At 39.8% G+C, this 24,280-nt stretch overlaps 3 protein-coding genes across 10 annotated transcripts; 1 reads left to right on the top strand and 2 right to left on the bottom strand.

Moving 5' to 3' along the window:
- Positions 1-47: 47 nt before the first annotated feature.
- Positions 48-2,115, bottom strand: LOC132792384 (DET1 homolog). The gene is made up of 3 exons (XM_060801731.1): positions 1,787-2,115; positions 1,029-1,732; positions 48-971 (listed from the first exon to the last, which is right to left on the bottom strand). The coding sequence occupies exons 1-3, from the start codon at positions 2,043-2,045 to the stop codon at positions 273-275; spliced, it is 1,662 nt and encodes a 553-aa protein (XP_060657714.1). The 5' UTR covers positions 2,046-2,115; the 3' UTR covers positions 48-272.
- Positions 2,116-2,679: 564 nt separating this feature from the next.
- On the top strand, positions 2,680-6,028 carry LOC132790542 (putative helicase mov-10-B.2). Of its 2 annotated transcripts, none has more exons than XR_009632809.1 (6): positions 2,680-2,832; positions 2,897-3,048; positions 3,120-3,919; positions 3,980-5,401; positions 5,462-5,526; positions 5,582-5,663. XR_009632809.1 is itself a non-coding variant. In XM_060799105.1 (6 exons), the coding sequence occupies exons 1-6, from the start codon at positions 2,830-2,832 to the stop codon at positions 5,873-5,875; spliced, it is 2,610 nt and encodes an 869-aa protein (XP_060655088.1). In that variant the 5' UTR covers positions 2,682-2,829; the 3' UTR covers positions 5,876-6,028. The 2 variants fall into 2 exon arrangements, 1 of the variants encoding a protein (XP_060655088.1); XM_060799105.1 differs by lacking the exon at positions 5,462-5,526 and adding an exon at positions 5,815-6,028 and having other exon boundaries at positions 2,682-2,832; positions 5,582-5,753.
- Positions 6,029-6,238: 210 nt separating this feature from the next.
- Positions 6,239-16,114, bottom strand: LOC132790541 (putative uncharacterized protein DDB_G0277255). 7 transcript variants are annotated; one of them, XM_060799102.1, is made up of 8 exons: positions 15,662-16,104; positions 12,870-13,249; positions 12,435-12,811; positions 12,159-12,293; positions 11,491-11,891; positions 10,062-10,869; positions 7,507-8,163; positions 6,246-7,429 (listed from the first exon to the last, which is right to left on the bottom strand). In XM_060799102.1, exons 1-8 carry the CDS (start codon positions 16,080-16,082, stop codon positions 6,781-6,783), a joined length of 3,828 nt encoding a protein of 1,275 aa, XP_060655085.1. In that variant the 5' UTR covers positions 16,083-16,104; the 3' UTR covers positions 6,246-6,780. The 7 variants fall into 7 exon arrangements, with proteins under 7 accessions (XP_060655080.1, XP_060655082.1, XP_060655081.1 ...); XM_060799099.1 differs by lacking the exons at positions 10,062-10,869; positions 11,491-11,891 and having other exon boundaries at positions 6,241-7,429; positions 7,507-7,612; positions 7,715-9,888; positions 15,662-16,111; XM_060799100.1 differs by lacking the exons at positions 10,062-10,869; positions 11,491-11,891 and having other exon boundaries at positions 6,246-7,426; positions 7,507-7,612; positions 7,715-9,888; positions 15,662-16,105.
- Positions 16,115-24,280: the final 8,166 nt, after the last annotated feature.

Raw genomic sequence — 24,280 nt, 5'->3', positions numbered from 1 at the left:
TAGAAAAAATTAAATGAAATAATTTATTTGATAAATATTTTATATAAATTTATTCACAAAATCACTGTTTCTAATTTACATTAAGTATTTATTTAAATGTAGGTATCGTATTACTCGGACTGTTTAAACTTTATTGTTAGGTTTCATGTTTAAAACATTTCGTTAAAATTTTATGTCGGCTTGAAAAGTGGTCTAATGTTTGACATTGCTTTGTAACTACTATGTAGCATTATAGGTAAATAGATGCAACAAATAAAATATCACATTTCCATTCAATTGTAGAACTGCTCCACAGTAGTACCATGGTTGTAAATATGCAATTTGTAATCATAGACATGCATACACTTCTGTATGCTAATAATAAGTGGCTCAAATGGATGGCAAATGAAGGCGCAAAGCTCGCGCGGAGCCAAGGCATTATGTGGACGACGAGCTTTAGTATTTAGGCGATATTTGATTAAGTTGCTGACACGATCTCTGAATATTATGGGCTCCGTGGAGCAGGGCTTCGGCCGTTCTAGTGGTGAAACTAGGCGATCGTCATAGTTGAATACATTATAATTAAGATATGGTGATGTGGAAAAACTTTGTGTGCTGACCGGCACACTGGGATTGAAGCGTAGAGCTGCTTGACGCATAAATGGTATCGTTTTGTTGGGATTCACATAATTCTGACGCATAAAATAATGTGTAGGCAATGATGGTACATCGCCAGTTTGCAGGGATCGCACGTTGCACATTTTGTTATAGAAATGCACTACTATTTGAAGCAGTTCCAGAGAGTCATCCTGATAGACGCCAGACACATCCTCGCTGGTCATACAATAGAATACATAAAGTCGTCGAGGAGGCTGTGGCTCGCCTGTGGTCAGCATGGGAGCTACATCGTTGTCTTTCGGTCGCTCTTCGTAGCGTAAGAGAAGCAAATCGCTGTCAACTAGCTGCATTTTTTCAATGATCATGTTTTCGATCTGTAAATCGAGGAAATTTATGATTCAAATGTTCAACGCTGTTGCTTTGCTACTCACAAAATCGAAGTTCTTGTAAAATTCTATATACTTCTGGCCAGTCTGGGGATCATCCTGCTGTATCTGACGGTATAAAAAGCTCAATACTCGTTGCTTGATGTGGCTAATGGGCAGCAGAGTGTTAACATCTAACATCGATGGATGCTCGACTGCTTGGAACGCACATTCTCGTGGCCGAGGACCAATTTCGTGTTCGTGTTTGATCAGTCGACCATCAACCAGCTCGTAAATGTAAATTGCCTGGCGCAATCTCGACAATATTGCTATGGTGTGGCCATGCATTGAAATTCCGTGATTGTGCGACAGGCAGATGGAATCTTGAGGTAGTTGGACTTCATCGGTAACAATTCCATGCTGCAAGTCGACCACAAAGAATATGTACGAAAACAAATCTAGCTTGTCGAATAGATCCGGGTACCGTTCATAATCCGATACAGGTATGTTGCAACCATTGAGAATGCACATTCCAGCAAGCAACACATATCGTCCATCCTCGTGGAAAATACTGAACTCTCGATGGAGATAATATCGAGCTGTGTCGCCATTACACAGGCGCAGCACGTATTTAGTTTCAAAAAGTTTGTCAAATGCCGTCGACCTTAGCTGATTGTTGATATTGACATTGTAAGTTTCTCCGGTGCCAACGTTTGCTTCACTCAGCAGTTGTCCAAAGCGCTCCGATCCGACTCCTTTGTAGGTGTAGACTGCAAATAAAAACTGAATATAATATATATCATCTGCAAGTCAGCTTGACCCACCTATGCAGGAACGCTGATCGTGGGAGAAGGCCAACAATTTGCTTCCATCCGGCGTAAATTTCCGCAAGTAAACTGGCGGTATTGATATGCCAATGGTGAGACACGGAGTTATGGCCTTGTAGAACTGTCGTTCATATGACAGAGGAGCACTTTGACTTAACTTGTTGTGCCGAGTGTATCCCGACTCTCTGTTTTGTAGCATATGCACAAGATTTTGCGTTTGCATTCGCTGATCAATGGCAAGTTTTTCCAAAATCATAATACAAATGAATAACACAACAAAATGTAAATAAACAGGGAAATCGATAAGTGTCTTATCGAAAAAGTACGATGTTTTAACTAGACGAAAATCGATGACTAGTGATATCGATGGCTAATGTAGTCGATGATTTGATAAATTTCATTAAAAATTAAGTGTTCATCAACTCATGGTAAGCTGTTTGAGCTGGAGTAAATCCATTCTAAATCACAAAATAAGATGCTTTTCTTCCAAATCAAAGACCATAATCTACTTCTTTTGTGATATCTGAAATGAATACATCAGATGTACTGAATTTGTCTGTAATACTTTACTTAATATGCATTTACATACTTAAATTTTGAAATTAAACGTCAGTTATAATTATAATAATTATTAATCGATGGTTCGCCAGTACTAGTTGCAGCTAATTGCAGCCAACTTCACGCCATTCTTTAGAAGCGCGCATAGGTATATAGACAATTTAAAATCTTCCGAAAAATTTATTATTTTATTAAAAAAAAAACAAAATTTTAAATGAAGAGTTCTATTAAATTAGCTTGTAGTATTATTAAAAAAAATATAAACAACATTTCAAGCAACTCTGGCAATAAATATAACAGTTTCTATCACACGAAGTTGTCTGCGATCAGCGACAATAATATTGATGACAGATGGCTTCTATAACGGTTCTTCCGTCCATAATTTATCGTGTATAATTTGTTTTGTTTCTTATTAGTGATTATATTTATAAAAGTGAGGCCTTCGCACATTTAATGCCGAAAAAGAAGAATTGGAATCAGAAATGGTATCTTAGAATTTTTAATTAAATGATGAGAGCACGAGCATATTTTTGTATGTTTGTATTTCAGATGGACTTCCAAATCTTGGACAGTGGCGGTATTAAACCTGTCTGTAAGTGGATGCCGAATCATGTTCAGATCAATGAATGTGAGGTACACGAGTTGGAGTTGAGTGAGGCCAACTCGAGCATCGATGATGGTGGGGAGACGCAGGAGCAAAAGTAAGTACTTTGCTTTATACATACATATGTTTAATTCAATTAATATGTTTACTTACAAATGTGTCCCACAGGTTTGCTAAATTGATGCGCTCTTTGCCGCATTATGTACCGAATCCATTGTTGCTGCAAGCGGTGGAACTGAATTTCAGCAATGACAGCTTATCTACCGTGGATGAAACCTTTGGTGCTTATCTGAAATCGCGACGTCTCGACTATGACAATGTCTGCTCTGTGCTGAGCACCCTGTTAAGTATCGAGGATATGTCCACTATGCAAAAATATGCTCAGTTAATGCAGACTGATGTTATGGTCACCAAAGTTGGTGCACTTTGCTACAGCTTTATGCTCAATGATACAAGACTTAGTCCAGAGGATGTGCTTGCCCCGTCTGTGGATGAAGTTGTACTTATACCTATGCAAAGTTTATTGGATGATCCTCTACCCGAAAATCCCGTACAGGCACAACTGCCGCACAAGAGAGAGCATTTGCCTCTAAAGCATCCATTCAGACGGCATGTTGCCTGTGTTGAAAAAGTGACATGTCAAAGTCTCACATTCAAATTCAAGGACAAAAAGGCATTTCCGGGAGACGAGGCGATGACCGAGCGTTTCTGCGTTATCTTCCGGTCTCGTCGTATACCATTTCGATTCATGCATCGAGCGATTCAACTCTTAGAGAAAAGTCCAGGCGTACGCCGCTATTTGTTTCCTACTCAGAAGCCCCAGGAAGTGCCCTATGGTTGCTCCAACTTACCAAATTTATCACTGTTCAATTCTAACATTGCGTATAACATGGAACAACTGCAGGCAGTCAAACAGATTGTTAACGGTCCCAACGCCCTAGCACCTCACATAGTCTTCGGACCACCTGGTAAGATGCCCAAAGTTTCAAAAACAAACCCTAATAATATATCATTTTTTTGATATCGAGGCACTGGCAAAACAACAACTATTGTCGAGGCCATTCTACAGTTGCGACTTCATCAGCCACGAAGTCGTATTCTTGTCACAGCCGGTTCGAACTCGGCTTGCAACACAGTTGCTTTAAAATTATGCGAGTATTTTGCGCATAATAAACACTTGAAGGAGCTGTTGAAAGAGCGAGCCAAGGACTCGCGCTTCATTAACCAGGATGTGGATTCTCATCGCCAGTTAATACGTGTCTTCTCCCGCTCCATTTGGGCGAATGGATTGGGCTCAGTGAAGCCACTGCTGCTCAGGCATTCAAATTGTTCTAAGCGTGTCTATGAGCACTTTGGTGCAAATTTATTGCGCGAATATGGAATTATTGTTGCCACACTGTGTACTGTGGGCCGCTTAGTCACTGATAATGTGGGTAAATTTAACTATTTTACTCACATTTTTATTGACGAGGCAGGCGCCTCAACGGAGCCGGAGACCCTGATTGGTATTATGGGCGTAAAACAAGAGGAAACATGTCATGTGATATTGTCGGGCGACCATAAGCAACTGGGCGCAGTCATTACTAACAATCGTGCAGCCGCTTTGGGATTGGGTCACTCGCTAATGGAACGATTGATGCGCACTGAACTGTATGGCATGGACGCAAACGGCAATTATGATCGCACACTCCAGACAAGACTGCGCCGCAACTATAGATCACATCCGGAAATCGTTGGGCTCTATAACAGGCTCTATTATAATGGTGAACTGATACCTCAGGCCCCGCCAGATCAGGTCAATCTGGGAGTCAATTGGCCCATGCTACGCAATCCGCACTTTCCAATTATATTCCAGGCCACGCACGGCGTGACTCAGAAAGAAATGAATTCCACTAGTTCGTTCAATGAGCTAGAGGCTCAGGTGTTAGTCTGGTATGTCAAGCTCCTACTCAACTACGGTCTCGGCAACAACATCCGTGTCGAAGAACAGGATATTGGCGTTGTGGCACCCTATAATGCACAGGGTAAGGTGATCAAAGAGTTATTGCATAACCAAGGCTACATGCATGTGGAAGTGGGTAGTGTGGAGAACTACCAAGGACGCGAAAAAAATATTATTATTGCCACTCTCGTACGGTCTTTTGCCAGCATAGGATTCATGCGAGATCCTCGCCGTTTAAATGTGTTGCTATCGCGAGCAAAGTCGCTAATGATTCTTATTGGAAATCCAGTGACATTGCGATATCACCCCGATATTAGCTACATAATCAACGAATGCAAGCTGCAGGGTAATTATCTGTTTAAGGAAAGAGATCATACGCAGAGGAAGAAGCATTACCACAATATAGAGGAAGAACTGCCTACTGATCATCCCGATCTATGTTATGATCAAATGCCGCAACACATTTCCGTATATTCGTCCCAGAATCAGAACCAGCAAAGCATACTAGGTAAGTGTAGACAGCCGTAATCGGCATTCTGTACGTAATTTCACCAAAGTAATCTATCAGAACTTTAACTTTGTTTATCGGTGACATGTAAACTAAAAACCCTTTTTGAGAACGTTGAGCGAGAGGTCATTAGTTGTAATTCACTATTTTCACAATTACTGTAACAACATTTTTATGCAGATGAAATTAGCAGCAACAGCTCCTCAAATTGCTTGTGTGGCAAAAAGTCCGATTCAAGTCAACTAAACATTAATATGGAGACTCTATTGCAACTGCACGAAGATTTGATGCCTTTTGTCTGTCGTTGTGGCTCAATTACACTTTTCAACAAGCAAGAACTGATGCAGCTGCAGTAAGACGAATGAATTTACTTTGTTTTTAATAATATTCGAATTTGTCTGCCCTTTTAATAGAGTACACTTAGAAACGATGCTTACTAATCTTCAAGGTCCAATCTACTCTAATCTAATTTAAGCACGATTTGAAAATGATGTGTTCAGTAATTTGTACTCATGAATGTTTAATTATCTGTTATTGTCAATTTTTTAATATTTTTTTTTTTGTCCTTACCATGTATATATTTAAGACACTATTAAAGTTCAATATCAATTCGACTGTTTGTGTGAATCAACGTGTTTTTTCAATCAAATACGTAGATCTGAAGTAGCTTATTATTAAAGATAAAAATTGCATTTAATTGTTAAATGCTTGATCACTCTGGGACTGCTGTGAAGAGAGAAAAATATATTGTTTTAAATGCGAATAAATTATATAATAGTAAGTAAATTTCACACACTACTTGAAATAGAAATTAATTCAATTATTTTTTTTTATATATTACACGAGAATCAAATCAATTTATTTCAAATTTTATTAAAGTCAGCTCTACCATATGTATTGTGTGCTCATTATATTGTTTTCAAAAAGCGTTTATAAAATTAGTTTACAAATTCAGAAATTTCCGAAATGTATGATATATAATTTTGATGTCATTTGATTTGGTTACATATCGCTTTCACCGCTCTTTTTATTTAAATTTGTTCAGTCTTGGTTAATCAACAACTCGGTTAAAAGTGTTTAGTTCTTATACATTCGATAATAATAAATATATTTTGATCTTTATTTGTTATTTGTAATTAATATTGCATTTTTTTTGTATTTTTATTTTTTTATTATTAAAATATATTTAAGCAGCGTACATATATGCAATAGAATATGTAAGTGCACTTGATATCTTCACAATTGTTAGTGGCTTCATTAATTGATAGTATGTTATGACTCTACTTTTGGTTGTTCTTCTCTAATGCTCGCAATGATAGTCTAAGTGTGTGCATGTGTCTGTGATATGTATGACAACAACAACAAAATTATTAATTGGATTAGAGAGCGACGCGTTTTACGCCGCACTCCACGCAGAATTTGGCGTGCCCAATCATGAACTTGGAGCCGCATTCGTAACAGTAATTCGACATTTTCATACTCGCAGTCATGCTAGATGATCCGTTGGACGTGTTGCTCGAAAGTGAATGCTGTGAGGATGCAAGTGCTGTACTGGCAGCGTTGATTGTGTTGTTGTTCATGTTGTTCTGCGCACTATGTTCGTAGTTGTTATTATTGTTGTTGTTGTTGTTGTTGTTGTTATTGTACGCTGTCTCCACTTGAGATTGCTGCTGATGTTGATGTTGTTGCTGTTGATGGTAGTTGAAATTTGAATTTTGCTGTTGCTGCTGCTGCGGCTGAGCAACTGGCAATGAAATCTCTGAACAGCTACTGGAGTAACCAGCCTGACCATCGCTAGGACCAATTCCGGCGTACAGCTGCTGGCGTGCTTTAAGGGTGCCGTAATTGGTTTGCGCTTGTGTTGAGGCATCCGACTTATTGCTCCGACTTGCTGGTTTGCCCGACCCCGAGGCCAAGGCACCTCCGGCGGTGTGTGGGCGCAACTGTTTTTGGGAACGCTGAGCATTGCTTATGTGTAGCTGCTTATCCCCAGAACGCTGTGACAGGCTGTTGGGGGAGTTGCTGCTGCTTAATTCAGAAAAGGAAGAGAGTATTTTGGATGAGTATATCAGGTAGACAATGATGCATTGATAGACTTCACTCACCTGCCGTAAGCAGAGTCAGAACTAAGCTTGGAGCTTGCGCCGCGACGAGATGACTGCGAGGATGACATGGGATAACCATCTAGGCTGCTTAGCTCATCCGAATCTCCTGAGGGTGATGGCGATAAATGTGAGTTACACTTTAATACCTGCTGCACATGCTCCTGATGCTGCAACACATTGCGGCGCACAGAGTCGCCAAACTCCTCACCTATCTGCTTGAACTCGCCGAGCCTTTTCTCAATCTCATTCTTGGCATTGTTTGCCCTCACATTGGGCAATGGCAATGTCGGTGCTGGGATCGAGGATAAAACCGACCGTTTGCTATAATGAACGTGCCTGGCGTCATCTTCGATCTCAGCGTCGAGGTGATCCTCTTCGGTGTCGCTGATCTTGCTGAACTTAGCGTGTTCCGGTTCATTGCCATTCTCAATATGCAGGACATCGATGGGTGTCTGTGCATTGCCCACCATGTGACGCAGCGATTGTGGCGAGATGGGCGAATGTCCTTGGGCGTTTGCTTCCGTCTCAATGCTTATAAAAATCTCGCGCTTCTGCGAGTCATCCAAACTTTTTTGGGTATTCTCATCGAAGCTGTTCATAGATTTGTACGAACGGTTGCTGCTCTGTGACGTCTTGCTCGATGCGTTCGAATCGGATCTGTGGGCGTAACTTTCTTTAGTTGATGCTGTATAGTATTGACTGCTGGGCGACATTATAAGCTGAGAGCTAATCCCGCTAGGGGTAGCTCTTTGTGTGGCTGTTGTGGGTGTCTGTGATTGGGGTTTGGTCTGAGTCGGCGTCTGATTCTGAGCCTGGGTCTGGGTCTGGGACTGTGACTGGGACTGTGTATGCGGAGTCGAAGTTGCTTTCTGGAACGAGCGTTGTCTGTTCGTTGTGCGATTCAAGAGAAACTCGCGACAATCCCGAAACAGTGGAAATTGCTCCTCATCATTATCATTCTCGAATGATGAGAGAAATTCCTCGAAATCAAAGTCATCGAATGTGGGCAGCGGCGGCATATTTGGCATTGTCAGTGGCATGCTGATCGGATTCGAGAGCAGCTGCTTTTGCTGCTGTTGCCAGCACTGTTCATCGAATTCCAGGGACGATCGATTCGCCTCATCATCAGCACAGCTGCCCGACGAGATGTACGCCTCCTCTGGGGAGGCATCGTACAGGAATTGATTGCGTCCCAATCGCATTTTCCTCTTGAGTAGATTCCTTGCATCCCCCGAGTTACGCTGCTGATCCTGGCCCATGGTAATAGTGGACTGCGAACTGCAGCGGCTCTGGGAGAGCTGCTGATGTGGCGTGGAACTGGCATTCGATGAGCCAGTGGATGACTGTGCCTGCTGCTGCACGTGCAGATTATCACATGGATTGATCAGCAAGGGATCAATATAATCACCCAATCGATTGTTTCCAAAAATACTCTCCAGCTTGATGGGCACCCCGCTGCTGCTGCTGTTGTTACCTGTGCTTTGCGTTGTCGAGTTCAACTGCGGAGTCGTTGGCTTGCTAATGGGCTCCAAGCGGAGTGGCGTTGCATAGTTGAATGCCTGATTTTCATTGTTCTCCTTGGCGACTGGAGTGGAGGTCGTTGTTACAGGAGTGGTTAGTGGTGGCAATTGTCCGCTGCTTGTAGTGAGGTTCTTGGCCGAATTCTGTTTGCTCAGATTATTGCTTTTATCCTTGAGCTCCTTGCTGTTTAGCTCCTTGCTGATGGCTGCCACTTCGGCCGCCTTCGCATTCAACTGCTCTAATTCGTGCTCATACTTAAGGAACACTGCGAGGGAGTCCGTCTTGGCCACATTGCGGACTGGTTGCTGCTGCTTGGACTCGTTGCTGCTGTTCTCTATGGTATCGTTGCCCACGCCGAGTGGGAGCTTGAGTTGCTGCTTGCGGTTGGAGGCACTGGTATCGCGACGCACAACGCGAGGACTATGGAAATCATTGCCGCAAGCAGCTCGAACTGGCATCTCGTCGTACTCCTCGGGCTTAAGGAAGTTGGTCGAGATGGGACCCTCGTCGGAGAGACCTCGCTGGATGGTAGGACGATAGTTGGTGGCGAAGAGCGGCCGACTAGGTAGCAGTGGTGTGCGACGTGGTCCTCGCAATGATGAAGTGCGTCGAAAGTTGGAGGTGGGCGTTGTCTTGGCTGTCGTCGGTGTCGTCAAGGTCGTCTGAGGTTTGCTAAGTGAACCCGTCAGCGAGGTGGACATGCTCGTTGGTGTGACTTTGAGTGTGGCATTGGGCGTGTGTGTTGCAGTGGAGGAACCTGGCTCGTTGTCTGGTGGCGTGCCAGGTGAGCAGAGCTCCTCGAGCTGACGTTTAGCAGACAGAAAAGGATCGTATTTGCTATTGGTGAGTGGACTGATGCCGCTGTGTGAACGAAAGATAAAAACCAAACAAATATATATCTCTAGCTAAAGTATCTCAAGTAAGGCTAACACCCTCTCCTTCTCTCCCGCAGTCTGTGCGTCGCTTGGCTGTCGTCTGCAATGCGTGGCGTGTATGTGTGTAATGAGTGTGATCATGTGGGGAATTTAACAAACCTATTTAATAGAGGGCATTCCGAGCCGGGAGATGATCGTGCTCGCCGACTAGTGGGCGATGATGATGGAGATGTCGCCTTGATGTATATGACTGCTTCTTCGTCCTGTTCGAGGAGTACCAGGCGTCGGCTTACATTCGAGCGCTGCCTAAAAGGAGACAACTTCTTCGCATCTCGATGTTCGCGCTCGTTGTCGGTTTCGAGTTCATCCAAAGGTTCGCTTTCATCGTCAGTTAATGACTTGGCTATATCCATAAACTGGCCAACTTCAATGTCAGCGTCGTCGTATTCACAGTCATTGTAAACAGTCAACATTCCATTATCAGCATCCAGAAAACGATCTTCTTTATAATGGTCTCTTGGTACGTCTTTCGACTCAATGAGTGGCAACTGCGTACGTGGCACATCTTTCACACTTTCCTTCCTCTCCGCCATAGGCAGAGCTCGGAGTGGTTCACAGCTGTTCATTATGGTTGGTAGATGCTCGCGTTTCTTTGGAGGGCGCACAGTTCGGATGGTGCAAGTCTCCATCTTTAATCGTATCTCACCACATAGGGAATTCGATTCGTTGTCGGAGCCAGCGTGCGATGATTCGCAGGCACCAGCAGAGCTTTTCTCTATGCCTGTCAGATCAAAGGAACTTATGGCCTTAGGGGCCTCCAAGGATTGTAAGTCAAGAACTGGACTCGTCTTTGTCCTAGGTCGACGATGTGCCTGACGTACTAAAGAAGTGGTTGAACGCGTCTTGTTTCCCACATTTAACTCTTGCTCATTCATATTCATTTTAATATTACAAATCTTTGATCCAGCTGAGAAAGATGCAGCATGTAGGTTGGGTTGATTGGGTTCGATTAGCAATGATTTTATGAATCTAAAACCTGTCTTAAAAATGGCTAAGTGAAAAATATTGCAGTAGGGTCGTTCCTCGACTATGACAATTTTTGTATTAATTTTCTATAATCCCTATAATTATCTCGGTAATGACAACTTCATCTCCTTGCATTGAATGTTATTAAATTGGTAAATTTTATAAAAATTCCTTTGTTGGATAACGTTATCAATTGAACTACTTGGAAGCATACTTTGAATTTGAATAAAACGAAGCTCTAAAGTATATCCTTTTGACGCTATAAAAGAATGCGCATCAATATAACTCTTTCCTATATTGTTCTTTCCGTTGATGGTATCAGTTATCTACTACTTGGAATGATTCTCATTCGAAGAGAATTTTCTGCTTCGCTTTACTGAAAAGATTTAATGGACTGCAGATCCCTTTGGAATTATGAAAAGTATTCTGTGGCTCTCGAAAATGATTAAAAATCACTTGAAAACATGCCATCAAAATGCGGTGATGAACGGAAACTTTAAGAAAATTTGTAGCGGACTGCCTAACTCTATCAACTCGATCCTGTTGGAAATAGGGACAATACCTTTTCGGAGTAGTAACCCATTGAGTTCCTCGAATGTGCAGATAGCTTGATCTGGAGCTATTAATTTTTCCGCAGCTTCCACCAACTTGGGGCGTGTGGTGCGACGTCGGGACTTAGCCGGTAAAAGAGGTGCCGCCTCTATACAATCTAGTTTGGCCAACTGTAATGTGTCTGCTGTGGCTTTCCGACGCAAACGGTCCACGGCGACATCAATTTCCTGGCAAGTTTCGCGCTGTTTACGCCTCGGCTTGAAGGTGTTTGCCTCCTCCGTGGAGGCAACGCAAAGACTGACCGTATTCTGGGTTATTTGGGTCGTTGGCGACTTCGGCTTGACAGGCGCTTGACGTTGCTGGGGTGTTCCCGGACGTGGCGCTTTCATTAGTTTTTCGGTTCTTTGCGAGCTGGGGGTTGGGGTGTGGTGTTGGGTTAGGGGGATAATGGATAATGAGTTTGGAGATCATTTTTTGTAAGATTACAGTGTGCGCGGTACTACGAGACGGTGTCTACATGATTGCCAACGGCAGGATTAGTTGAAGAGCAACAGGAACGGCAGCGAGAACGACAACCATAGCAACGCCAGATGGGCCAATAATAACATACATACGATTGGTGTTAGACTAGTCTAAAGATCGAAGATCGATCAAGATATCAAAATAGTTTGGACTCACTTATCACTTTGAACGGACGACGTCATGGCCGATAGCGACATTAGTGTTTGCTTTTGTGCAACCATTTCAGCCTCGTACTGTTGTTGTTCCTCAATAGAGCCGGAGTACTTGTCGCGATTCAACGAGCGTTTGGTTCTTAAATCAAATAAAGTGAAAAAGGCAACAATTAAACAGTGTAACATGTAGAAGCAAAAAAGTGTAGCTGTCAAATTGAAATAATATCCTATGACATCACAAAGAAATAGTACCCTAAAGTAAAGCCTACTCATTGCTTACTTGAGATTGGGAGGTCGATACTGCTTGCGAGCCTCCATGCGTTCCTTGGCCTTGTTGGTTTCTACGGTGTTGGCCGCCTTGATGTTCGCCTGAATGGCCTTCTCCTTGCACCACTCCACATGGCGATCAAAGGCCTTTGGATTGAAGCTGCGTTCGCAATGTGGGCAACGCTCTGAAGCTGTATCCTTAATGCGTTTACTAATTGAACGATCCGAGGAGCGCATCCTATCACGTGTAAGACCCGGCGGAGCAGCAGCTGCTCCTGGAGTCTCGGCTGCTGCAGCGCCAGCTGCTTTCTTCAAGGAAGAACGTGCAGTCGCACGAGCCTGATCCGTGTTGGATTTGCGGCGAGTCGACGCCGGGGATGCAGCAGCATCCTAAATACAGAAACATATCGTTAATAAAACGATACTTGGTTTCTATGATTGTACTCACCGTGGGTGGCAACTGTTGTGAACCTCCGCTTGCTATTGAAGACGATTCGCGACTAACCCCGGGAGGCGTATGTAATCCAGCCGCCTTCTCTGCGTTGGGCAGCCCAAAATTCTTCGGCAGCACATAGGTGGAGAGCGCAGTGCCCTCTCGGCGCTGGCGCGAAGAGTCAAAAACTTTGCGCTTTTTCCCGCAGAACGCCACATGCTTGCGTAGGGCATTCGGATTAAAGGTGCGTTTGCAGCAGGGACATTCCGAAAGATCTCCAACTGCAGCATGCTCTGGAACGGGGATGGAGGCGCCTGTGGTAATAGGTCCCGGCGACTCTAACTCATTGACTTCGTCTATCTGATCATTGTCAACTGGATCGGACTCCATGGTGGCTATTGTTGTTTGGAAATATTATAAAAATGAATTGGATAAATTGGGTTACTTTTGCAATGTTTGGTATGGATTCAGTATAAAACTAAGCACCTAAAACTAAATATAACACGTCAGCAGAATGAATGAGCCTTCTGCGATTTCTTAAAAAATCAGTGACTTGTTGTGCCTATAAAAATATATTTAACAGACAGAAGAAGGCATCTCTGACCCCATAATGTTGGTTGACCTAGACTATGAGATAGAGAGTTATAATTTGTTTTCCGCAGCACTTGTTGTTTTTTTGCACGGTGATCAACTTGTTTTTAGTTTTTGGCTTCAAAATGGAATACAACTATGTTATATGGTATTAATCATCTTGATTCCTGCGATCAGATAAAAGTTGTAAGTCATTTAAGACAATCTGGATTATTTTGGTATGGTATATTTAAAATGCAATAGTATATTGAAGTATCTGCAAAAGAAAAGTGTACCATTGCGAAGAGAAGTATCCCATATTCATGTGGCATCTGGCCAATTGGATCAAAATGCCAAGCTGGCTTGCACTTGACTGAGAAAGTCAAAAACTTTCCAATCACATCAACTGCCAGATATAAGTGAAAACCATTTTTTGAAAAGATATTCTAGGCAGAGCTCAACTTTGTCACGTCTTACTCGTTCGTAAGTAATTGATCTATAAATTCTCAGACAAAAACAATAGCTGAATTCCACAAATAATTTATGGTTATTATTTGGGCACTATTGACTTTTGCGTGTGTGTTCAGCTTATACATTGTTATTTATCACGAAACTATTTCATAGTACACTGTCAGCAGCAGCTGATGAAATGCGGTAATATCCGAATTTGGTAGCTTGTCTTAGCCAACATCTTGATGAGGTTGCGAACACAATACTGCGGTTACATTGCGTGGGAGCATCGATCAATTTAAATATCTTCGACTCCCCGACGCAAACCACTCATCATCTCAGATCGTATCTCTTGAGTTCAGTAAGGGAAAAAAACAGACAGCATTGCAATAATTATTTAAAATTGTCAGCCTATAAAATAGCATAATATATATATTTAGTTGAAGTTTTAAGCAATACAGTGAACACTCAGTGACTAATGCTATTAAGTCTTGAGTAGGAAGAAAGATGTTTCGCGTCTCATTCCAATTCAAATCAATCCGAGTTTCGTACGCAGGTCTCTCAATGTGTAATCCGATGAGAAGTGGGTAAATGACTGCTTCAATGGATACGAATGTTTACAAAGGACAGAGGAGGTAAGGTGGGTCATGTGTTTCTCATGACAGCACCAAGTTCCACTTCAACATCAACATCAGCTTCAGTTTCAGTTGCAACGATTCCATTTCAATGATGCTTGCAAAATACAGACAGCGGTATATGTGAATGTGAATATGCTCGAATGTATTTTCTTATGTACATTTGTATCTTCCAACTATTACCTCTTGAGCTTTATAAATGAAATAATTCTCCTCATGACCAGTAAATGGCAACCCGTCATTTTTAAAACAACTGGGGGTCCATTAATATTTTGTAGAGCTTGAGCAGATTTTGTTTTGTACAATCTAGAGGAACAGAGCAAAAGTAATCAAACTGCGGAAAGTTGAAGTGTTTACCATGTTTACTCCAATAAATTAAGAAGTTTATTATTATGAAAGGTATGTTGACCATTTGTAATGTACTTATCATAGAAAAATGAGAAATACTGATGAAAAGCTACAAACTAAATACATTCTAATACATGTATATTTCGGAAGTAAGTCTAAGTATCTGATACCCTATAGATATATTTATTTTGTTCAATTGTGAAATCAACGCCACATTACAGAAGGTGTGAGGAATTCTCACTAAGGATCTCAGAACCAAAACTAACTCCTCAAATTTAGTGTGCATGGTCAAGTATTTAATAAGTTTCTCAATTTTTAGATTTTTTTTTTGGGAATTGGTATGTTCTATTCGAGAATTATCTACTAGAATATTTTCAAGTCTAATGACATCATTTATATAATTCTTGCTGATAAGCAATTGACAAATAATGCTCACCGATAACAGAATAATTTCAATTGAGAAAAAAACAGAAATGAATAACTATTCATTCTTAGATGAATTAACAAATTGCCTGCGAATACCGTTACTGCGCTTCTCTATCTTTCTCTCTATCTCTCCACTGATTGAGTAGAAATCTTAATGATGCATAGAGAAAGCATTCGCACTATTAGCAGATAGTTAATTGGAATTAAATTTACTTGACATGCAAATGTCAATTAGTGGCATTTATAGTTGGAGTTATTAATATTGTTGTTGTGGCTGCCGTTATATCGATCTCATTGACAATAATCATAACATTCTGTGCAGCTGACCAGCGAGCGCAATTAATTGCGTGGGCGCTGTTGTGGGCGTAACCGACTCACTTGACTTCGGATTGGGCGTCTGTTTTTTGTTGCCATTGTTGCTGTTGTTGTTGTTGTTGTTGCTACTGCGTCGCAGTGAGAATGTGTTGCGTACGCGCGAAAATGTGGACAGCTGCTGCGATTGTTGCTGCTGCTGCTGTTCCTGTTGCGCCTCACTGAGCAGCGCCGCGGAGTTGAAAGAACTTTGCTGCGGCTGCTGCTCAAACACATTTGTGTTGCCGTTCTTCCCATTTTCAATTTCATGTTCATTTTCACTGCACAAACTCTGCGATTTATGTTGCTCGCCACTGAGCAGCTCGTTTAATTGTTGATATTCCTCATAGATGCCACGACTGTGTCGTTTATTGATTTTATTCAATTGCTGCTGTTGTTGCTTTTGAGGCTTCGATTTGAATATCTTACGCCACATTTTCTTACTCATCTTGCACGGAGTTACGCGGTATTTTCTTCTTAAATATTTTTTTTTTTTTAAATGTATTTATATTTTTAAACGCAACATCTTAGATCGTTTGCGCACTAAGATCTTTAACAGCGAACAAACTTCACGCGCCGGCGATTTGTGTCCAACTAAACGGCAGCAACATCATCTAAAGCGCAGCAACATCAGCCGCGATTCGGGCAACATTTGCGGTAGCAACATTAAGCTTCCGACGCGGCGGCGATGTGTTGTTTGTTGACAATGGCAACATGTTGCTGGCGCATATTTTGCATTTAATTAAAAATAGTTGCACTCCAGCTGCTTGTGCTTCGCTTGTCGTGGGTGTAACAACAACAATAATAACAACAACAACAACTGGATTTCTAACAAAGAGGGCCATTCTTTGTAAGGCAATTCCCGCCGTCTTTACGCCTGATTTATTTAAAGACGCCGCACAAATGTTGCTGAACTTTGGCTGCCTTAGATATATTTGTCTTGCTTTTAGTTGGTTTTCAATTTATTCGAGCAATCTCCGAATCTTGGCACTTGGCAATCTTTGCCATTTCTGACTTCCCCAATGTGATCAGTATCAGAGTCAATCAAAAGACTTCAAAGACCCCAACTTCCTGCACTGTTGTCCATTGATACATTGAGCAACATTCGGGTGTAGCCCACCAACACACACACAGGCATATGTACATAATTACGCCCTGTTACGGACAAAAGCTTCCAGTTGCATAAAAGTGCCAAAAAAGGTAGCTGCGGTTGCAGCCGCTAAACAACAACAGCAACAACAACTCCAGCAACATTTTGATGCTGCAGGCGCCACACATAAATAAACAGCTGGCATGGCAATGGAGTTGGAGACAATAATATATTATAGTATGTGTATCTTATATATTTGTGTGACTTTTTTGAACACAATGGGCAAATCCTCGAGATCTTTGCTTTGTAGGGTATTCCCGTTTCGGACTGTCTCTGTTTTCAGTTTCGTTTTCGTTTTCATTTTTAGTTATTTCTGTTTTTGGTCGTTTCTGTTTTTAATTGAAATGCGAATGCACTTTGGAGTGCCTCTCGCTGTCTCTTTCTGTATCGCTGAAGTATCTGTGTCTGCATCTGAATCTGAGTCTGTCTGGATGGGCGATCCAAACGATTTCATTTGGATGCTACTTGCAATAAATCATTTACTTCTTAGCAGTCAGCACTCAGCTTCCAGCAGATGGTTGACAGTTGAACTGTCGAAGACTTCAGAGGAAACGCAGATCTTATGCAAGTTGCCTTGCCTCATAATCTTTGCTTCAATTGTGGCACGCGTGAGAGGTAATGAACTTTTCGGCTCACCATTCTGTGCTCTATTGAACCAACGATCATATATACCAAACACTCCTACATATGTGGGCGTGGAAATCGTTTGTGGTCGCAAAAGCGAATCACACTTGAGAGTTGCCATAAAACTTCATAATCTCTTCTAATTGTCACGCCTTGAGAAAGACAAAAATAAATTGTGGAAATGTTCACTCAGTTCGAGGGTTGCGAGCAGGAAGGGCGCGAGCATCGTATAAATAGTTCATATGCTTGGATGGGTGGCATTTTGGGAGCAAGGCGCACAAGATGAACTCAATTTTGATGAGCAAACGTTTCAATGTTTCTTATGCATTAGCTTAGCTTCTCCCATACACTGAGAGAATAGAAAAGCAATAATAACATATCGAATAGCGACTGACTATCTACTACTAATTGAGTTGTATTTCTTTTGTGTTCCATTTCCCTTCGTCATCGTAATGAAACCATTCCAGCGTTCGCCTTTTGCTGCTCTGTTCTTGTATGCCGCTCTATAGGTCGATTCTTTTTTTTTGCTATTCCCAATTCCCAATACATGCTGCGGATTGCATAATTTTCTGTTCTCTTTTCAGTTCAGTAATTTTGTTTGTTGTTTATACAAATTCGAGTTGATTTATTTGGTTGCTCTCTGTGTTTATCATTGTTGATATTGGTGATTGCATTTTAGAAAGTGTGAAATACTTTGTACTTCCCATAGTTGCCTTTCACTGAGGCGATTGGTTTGGATTGTTTAAAGTTAATTGAGGTAGGTAATTATTGATTCTCTATGGGAATGTGGAGTGCAAAGGTTATACACAATAGAAATTCAAACTTAGTGTTAAGAATTTGGTTTAAATAGAACTTTTCTTCACACATAAATTATATTTGTGTGTATATATTTGAATTTCAGTTAATTAGTTTAAATTGCTTGAACTAGTATGCAACAGTTGCTACTGCGCAAAAGTTTAGTATTTCCCTCAATAGCACGGCAACACTTTTTCATGCTTAACAGAAAGCTTTCGGCGAAGCTTTTTGCTCAAGCTATGCAGCGCTGTTTTGCAAACTTCGTAAATACGCGACTTGTTTACATACTCTGAATTCCAACGAAACTTCAGCAATGTCATAATGTATGTAGGTTTGAACATTATTTGATTTATCTAGTAATGTGTAAGTATGTAAGTACTAGTAGTAGGCAGGACTGACAGAAAGGGATCACCTGATAACAAGTTCGCACAAATGCATTAATGAATTGTCATCATTTAACAACAGTTTGCGAATAACGAAAAATCGTGAAACAGTAATAAATATATATTGTTTTTTTATTGTTGTGCATGGCTGTCAAGTAAACTACGTTGTGAACATATTAGAAAACTGGTTGGTTGGAATTCATTCTATTTGCCAATAAAACTGGAATTTGTCTTACGAGTCAGTGTCTAGTATAGTGTGGGTATAATAACTCAGTTAAATGTAGTTCAATGTCAAGGAAGCAAAATAGATTCAAGGGAGCACAGAGCGAGCACCGACTGAACTACTGAATTTCTTGTGGGCTGGGTAAGTAACTTTAAGCATTTAGCCAAGTTTGCCCCAGAAGTGGCACACATTTGAGAGATATATGTATATTATGAAGAAAGGCCATTACAAGACCCAAATACATAACAAAATCTGATTATTCAGTGCTACCTGTTATTGGCATACAAATAATGTATTATATATACATATTCGTATATAATATATACGATATTGACGCATTGAGTTGATTGTTTGTTAAAACAGACACGCAATTTTTATGCGTGACTTGATTTGAATATTTCGTTTGATCGATTTCTGTCATACTATAGTCAAATGCCTTACAACATATTATATTATAGACAATGAGGGTGTAATTAATTACTGCCTTCCGCTGCGAAATGAGAACATGTTCTTAAAAGTGCTTTGAAACTTCGATGAGACTTTTATGTTTAATTTAATTAAGATTTATCTGTGTCAATTTTGGCAGCTTTCAATTGAAACTGACATAGTTAAATGTTTGTATTGTTGATGTGTGCTTTCGTTACTTGTTGCTTTTCTGTCGTTTACTTGGCTTCTTTATATTCGTTTTTACTTTTTTCTCAGTCTGGACTTTGTTTTTAGACTCTACACTTTTAGGAAGGTGGAAATGGGTCTATTAAGTTTTTCGAAATCGGAGTGTGAAACAAATAAAACACTATCATCGATATGTGAGTAGGTTCAGCAATTTCCGTCTGTATGAACACATGGATCTCAGCAAATATAAAAGATAAGGACCCCGAACTTTTTGCGTATGTTCATATAGGGTCTATTCTGCATGAAATCAATGTAGAATTTTAATATCTCCACCCAATTTCATAATATATATAACATAAGACCTTAGGTTACAATATTATAGTTTCCATATGGTCGAAAAAAACTTTTGTGTAAATCTGTCAGATTTTTGTCATCTGACATTAATATCGAATAATTTTTAAATCATAAATATATTTTTCAGCAAAAATCCACAGATAAATCCCACACGAATTCGAGTTTAAAAGATTTTCAATAGTCCAAAAAAGAGCGAAGGGTCTAGTGCAGTCAAACCTTGACTGTGTCTTTTTTAATTGTTTAGATTTCAACTGCGTACCACGCTTGCCCTTCCTATACAATACGTAGCGAAATAATAAAAACAAATAAAGCAATGCTTTTGATGTCATCATAGGTGAACACATAGAAAGAAAGTTTTTAATTGACTCATCACTCTCCGCACAGCAAATTTCTCTTGATTTTAATAAGACATTTACATTATAATTATAAATATATTATGTTACTCTTCAATAATGTTGTTGAAGCAATAGAGTTGGACTCGTGACTAATAATAAAAGTGGTGGTAATATTGGAAATAATTTTAAACATTTTACTTTAAGAGATATTTATTTAAGTAGCGTCTATTAATCAATCTAATATGTTGTCAATTATTAACCACAATGTATTCATTTCTCAACCTTTAAATATTTTCACAGTATTTGTGTGTTTATTAATTTCTAATATGTGCATATTTGTTACCTCTACAAGTTTCTCACTTCTCGGAAGTGATTTTTAGTTAAATCGATAAGCAATTATAGAAAACTTATTGTTAACGTCTTGATGATCTCGCAATTTATAAATTCCATTGCATGCGTACTTGAGAGTCTGACAATTATGGAACGAATTCTGAACTTCGGTCTGCTATTTACTATTTTTTCAACTTTTTGTTATTGTTGTTGGCTATGGGAGCAACTTACCAAAGTCAAAGTGATACATGGTTGGGAGGTCGCGCGGGGTTGTCGTCCGTGTTATGGAGGTGATGAGGGGCGTGCATGGTGGCGTGGCGATAAAAAATCGGCTCCAGTTTGCGCGTCTCCGATGCTGCTGCCAAATCCATTTTCACAAGGAAACCTAAGTGGATAGTTGGCAGCCACAAAAATGTATGCAATGAACTCGCTGTTTAAGTTTCGTTGTTGTTGTTGTTGTTTTGTTTTAACACTTTGCAATGCTTCCGCAAGAGAACCGAAAATCCGAGCGCGATTTTCAACGCGCCGCGAAAATCTTTCACTCACATGCAAACGTTTTGCTTTAATATTTATACATTAATGATTTTTGCTCCGTTTGCTAATTAATCATATTTCGTTTTCACTGCACTTTCAAAAGTTTTTAGTAATAATTTTTGCCCAATGTTGGTTTGTTTTCACAATTCTTTTTTTTTTTGTTTCGGTGTGTTTTAATGCACGCAAATCTTTTAAGCCCGAAAACAACTGTTGGAAACAGATTTTGGTTTGCTGGTTCACATTTGAAATTCGTATTTGGCTGGCAATCTGAGAGCAGAGCAATGTTGTTGTTACTTATGCTGTTACCAGTTTTTCACATTATCTCCAAAATCATATGGAAATTTCTACAGTCTACCATATAATTTAAGTCTGGCTTTGAGTTCGAGTGCTTTTGTGTGGGTGTCGCGAGTTCGTTTCTCAGGTCCACTCCTCTCTTCTTCCAATTTATTCGTTGTCGTATCTGCAAAAGGTCAGAGAGTGAGATTTGAATTTTTCGAGTGAAATATGTATGAATAATAAACTTAAGCATTACAGCTGATTTGCTGTTTTGAGGTGTGCGCTTGCTCATTAACTAATTATGAGGAATTATAATTGTTGTCTTAATTATACTTATAATAAATGCACTCTGATAGTTATCAACTGAAACTGTGCACATGTGATTAATTTTGGACAAATATACTGCCATGTTTTTCAGATTTATAAACGAGACTTGTATGCAGGCAGCAAAAGCGAACAAAAGCTGTTCACAAGCTCATCACAGAAATAATGTCTGAAGAGCGACGTTGATGACAAATAAGCTTCAAAATAAACATTCACCACCAATGAGAGGCTTCGCGCATTGCGCATATTAGCTAATTTACAAAAAAACAAATTCAGCAACAACAACAACAACAATAATAACAACAACAAAAACCGGCGAACACGCAAGACAAACGCAAGCGAGACTATGATGAAATCGTCTAAAGTTAGATTGCGATTTTACGAGTTTTTCTTCTTGAGCTGAGCCCACGAAATGTTCAAGCGAAGAAAAAGCGAAGAGAAGAGAAAGAGCAAAAACATAAGCGAGGCAGAGAGAGAGAGACAGACAGATTTCACAAATAACCAATTAATTACCGTTAATGTTCGCTTGATTTTCACTTCTAGTTCGAAATGTATCTATATATACATGGGGAAGCAGATCGTTGTACTATATCTTATGGCCGCCGACACGCTCGATTGTCGAACTGTTACTGAGACCCATGAGCGACTCAAAGAGAATTCGTACTTGATTTCAATAGCAAACAGATGTTTATTTGTCTGTGCATTTCTTTCATCTCTGAGCTTTTCTGTCTGAGCAATTAAAAAAGCGCTCGTTAACTCCCACAAACCCCTTTTCTTGAACACATTTATCGTCATTATAATAAATATTAAATTTTTCTGAAATTTATTTATCCTGTTTGTTATTATTATTATTAATATTTTTGTGAAAATTATTATCATTACTATTGTTGTTATTATTATTTTTAGTATTACTATCATTAAATATGATAGATCTTTTAATTTCGTGACCTACTGATCTTTTGGCATATTTGCTTAAGGTCATTATGATTTTCAAGTCTTGTCATTTATCTGTTAAATGCTCACCTCATATTTGGAGCATTAGCTGCTAATCATCGAGTTCATGGTCTTTTTGAACTCTTTTCAGATGTACATATTTACATAGTATATCTATTATCTTTGGCTGCAGCACATTGTCTATAGTTGCAAATTGAAGGTATAAAGCTAAATAGTTAATAGACTCGTTCTATTTAACCTGGTCATCGACAACTATTCGAACATGTTGTGTACCTAGATAGAGCTGATATTTATGATATTTACGCTATTGCGAATAAATAAAGTTAATGGACTTTTGCGTCGTACTTATGGAAATGAGTTTCGCGCTTAATTTAACAGCAATCTGTACAAATATTTCTTAGTATAGAATACTTTAGTATTATTTGCTTGTATTCATGTACTATATGTTTGAAAAAATCAACTCTTGGACAACTCAAAAAGAATTTAATTGGATGCACACAGTTTAAATAAAATGAACAAATATAAATAATTTGAAATCAACGAAAGAGTGAAAAGAATGCGAATAAGGTGTTAATATAAAAATAAACGCCCAACAAAATCGTGTATATCCAGATTCATATACCTGATCAGATTTACGTCATATTTAAAGGTAATTTTCATACTTTAACATTTGCCTGTAAAAGTTTTTATATTGCTGAAGTTATTTTTTAATTACATGTTTTTTTTCAATGACTTCAAAAATTCATAAGACTATTTACTAAAATTTCAATAATTTAAAGAATATTAAAGTGACAAAATTTGTTGTTTTCCATAATCTTTTTTTGTTGTTATATGGAATGTGCACGACTTTTTCAAACCTATGCTGAAACTTATATACATAATTTCATTTTATTTAAACATTCATATACAAAAAGTACAAATTTAACTAATAAGATGGTTGGATCCGAAATTTTATAAACCTAGCCTTATTGCATGATAAAATCCCATAAACTAAGTTGTCTAGATTTCAGTCTCTTTGTTTCTACCATTTGGATGTGAGTCAGTGAATGAATCTGTCAGTCAGTCAAGGCAAGGAAGCAATACATATATTTTGTATTTATTGATTTCGAACTCCCACTTGCAACATTCAAAATGAGAGCTCAAGCTCATATTTGAGCACGCGCCATGAGGTAAAAAGTTAATGTCGCTTATGTCAAATGTTTCCCGATAAGATTGTCCAAAATTGCGCTCTAATTTATAGCTTATTCGAGTAATTCGATTAATAACTGCTTATTTGGCAGCTATCCAAAAGTCAGTGATCAGAGAGGAGCTGAGGGAACTGGTTTTGGGTTTTGGGTGCTGCCAATGCGGAGATCACTGACCAAAAGCTGATCTCAGCATTCTGTGGAAGCAGCTAACAAGAACGTGGAACACAGAAAATACTTGTCAAGAGTGGCAGCTGTCTGTCATCTCGTATAGCAAGTGCAACCACACTTTGCAGCTAACGTTGCCATTGTCCAAGCAAGTGACTGGGTTTCACCTTCAAGCGGACTTTGTGGCATCGCATCACTTTCGACTTGGCACAGATAACCAAAAGAGAGAACGAGAACGATGACCAAAGTGAGATTGAGAATCAAATGCACATTGTGGACACACATGTCTGAAGGTCACGTGAGTTTGTTGCCTTTGGTGTCACTTTACCAGCTCGAGAGCGAGTCGAGTTCTCGACGTTTAAAATGCTCACATGCCACATGTGGCACTCAATGTCGCATT

Source organism: Drosophila nasuta, chromosome 3, assembly GCF_023558535.2.
Source record: "Drosophila nasuta strain 15112-1781.00 chromosome 3, ASM2355853v1, whole genome shotgun sequence".
NCBI lineage: Eukaryota > Metazoa > Arthropoda > Insecta > Diptera > Drosophilidae > Drosophila > Drosophila nasuta.
This window is presented reverse-complemented; position numbering and strand designations above follow the sequence as displayed.

What these genes read in the sequence shown, in the direction of transcription:
- LOC132790541 (XM_060799097.1), bottom strand. Translation starts at nt 16,082, where the DNA reads ATGAGTAAGAAAATGTGGCGTAAGATATTCAAATCGAAGCCTCAAAAG. An exon ending in CACAACAGTTGCCACCCACG is followed by an intron (nt 12,812 to 12,869) that starts GTGAGTACAATC and finishes TTCTGTATTTAG; the next exon opens with GATGCTGCTGCATCCCCGGC. An exon ending in TCTGACTCTGCTTACGGCAG is followed by an intron (nt 7,430 to 7,506) that starts GTGAGTGAAGTC and finishes TTCTGAATTAAG; the next exon opens with CAGCAGCAACTCCCCCAACA.
- LOC132792384 (XM_060801731.1), bottom strand. Translation starts at nt 2,045, where the DNA reads ATGATTTTGGAAAAACTTGCCATTGATCAGCGAATGCAAACGCAAAAT. An exon ending in CGATCAGCGTTCCTGCATAG is followed by an intron (nt 1,733 to 1,786) that starts GTGGGTCAAGCT and finishes TTTTATTTGCAG; the next exon opens with TCTACACCTACAAAGGAGTC. An exon ending in TTTACAAGAACTTCGATTTT is followed by an intron (nt 972 to 1,028) that starts GTGAGTAGCAAA and finishes CTCGATTTACAG; the next exon opens with ATCGAAAACATGATCATTGA.
- LOC132790542 (XM_060799105.1), top strand. An exon ending in GAACCAGCAAAGCATACTAG is followed by an intron (nt 5,402 to 5,581) that starts GTAAGTGTAGAC and finishes ATTTTTATGCAG; the next exon opens with ATGAAATTAGCAGCAACAGC. An exon ending in CAAGAACTGATGCAGCTGCA is followed by an intron (nt 5,754 to 5,814) that starts GTAAGACGAATG and finishes CCCTTTTAATAG; the next exon opens with AGTACACTTAGAAACGATGC.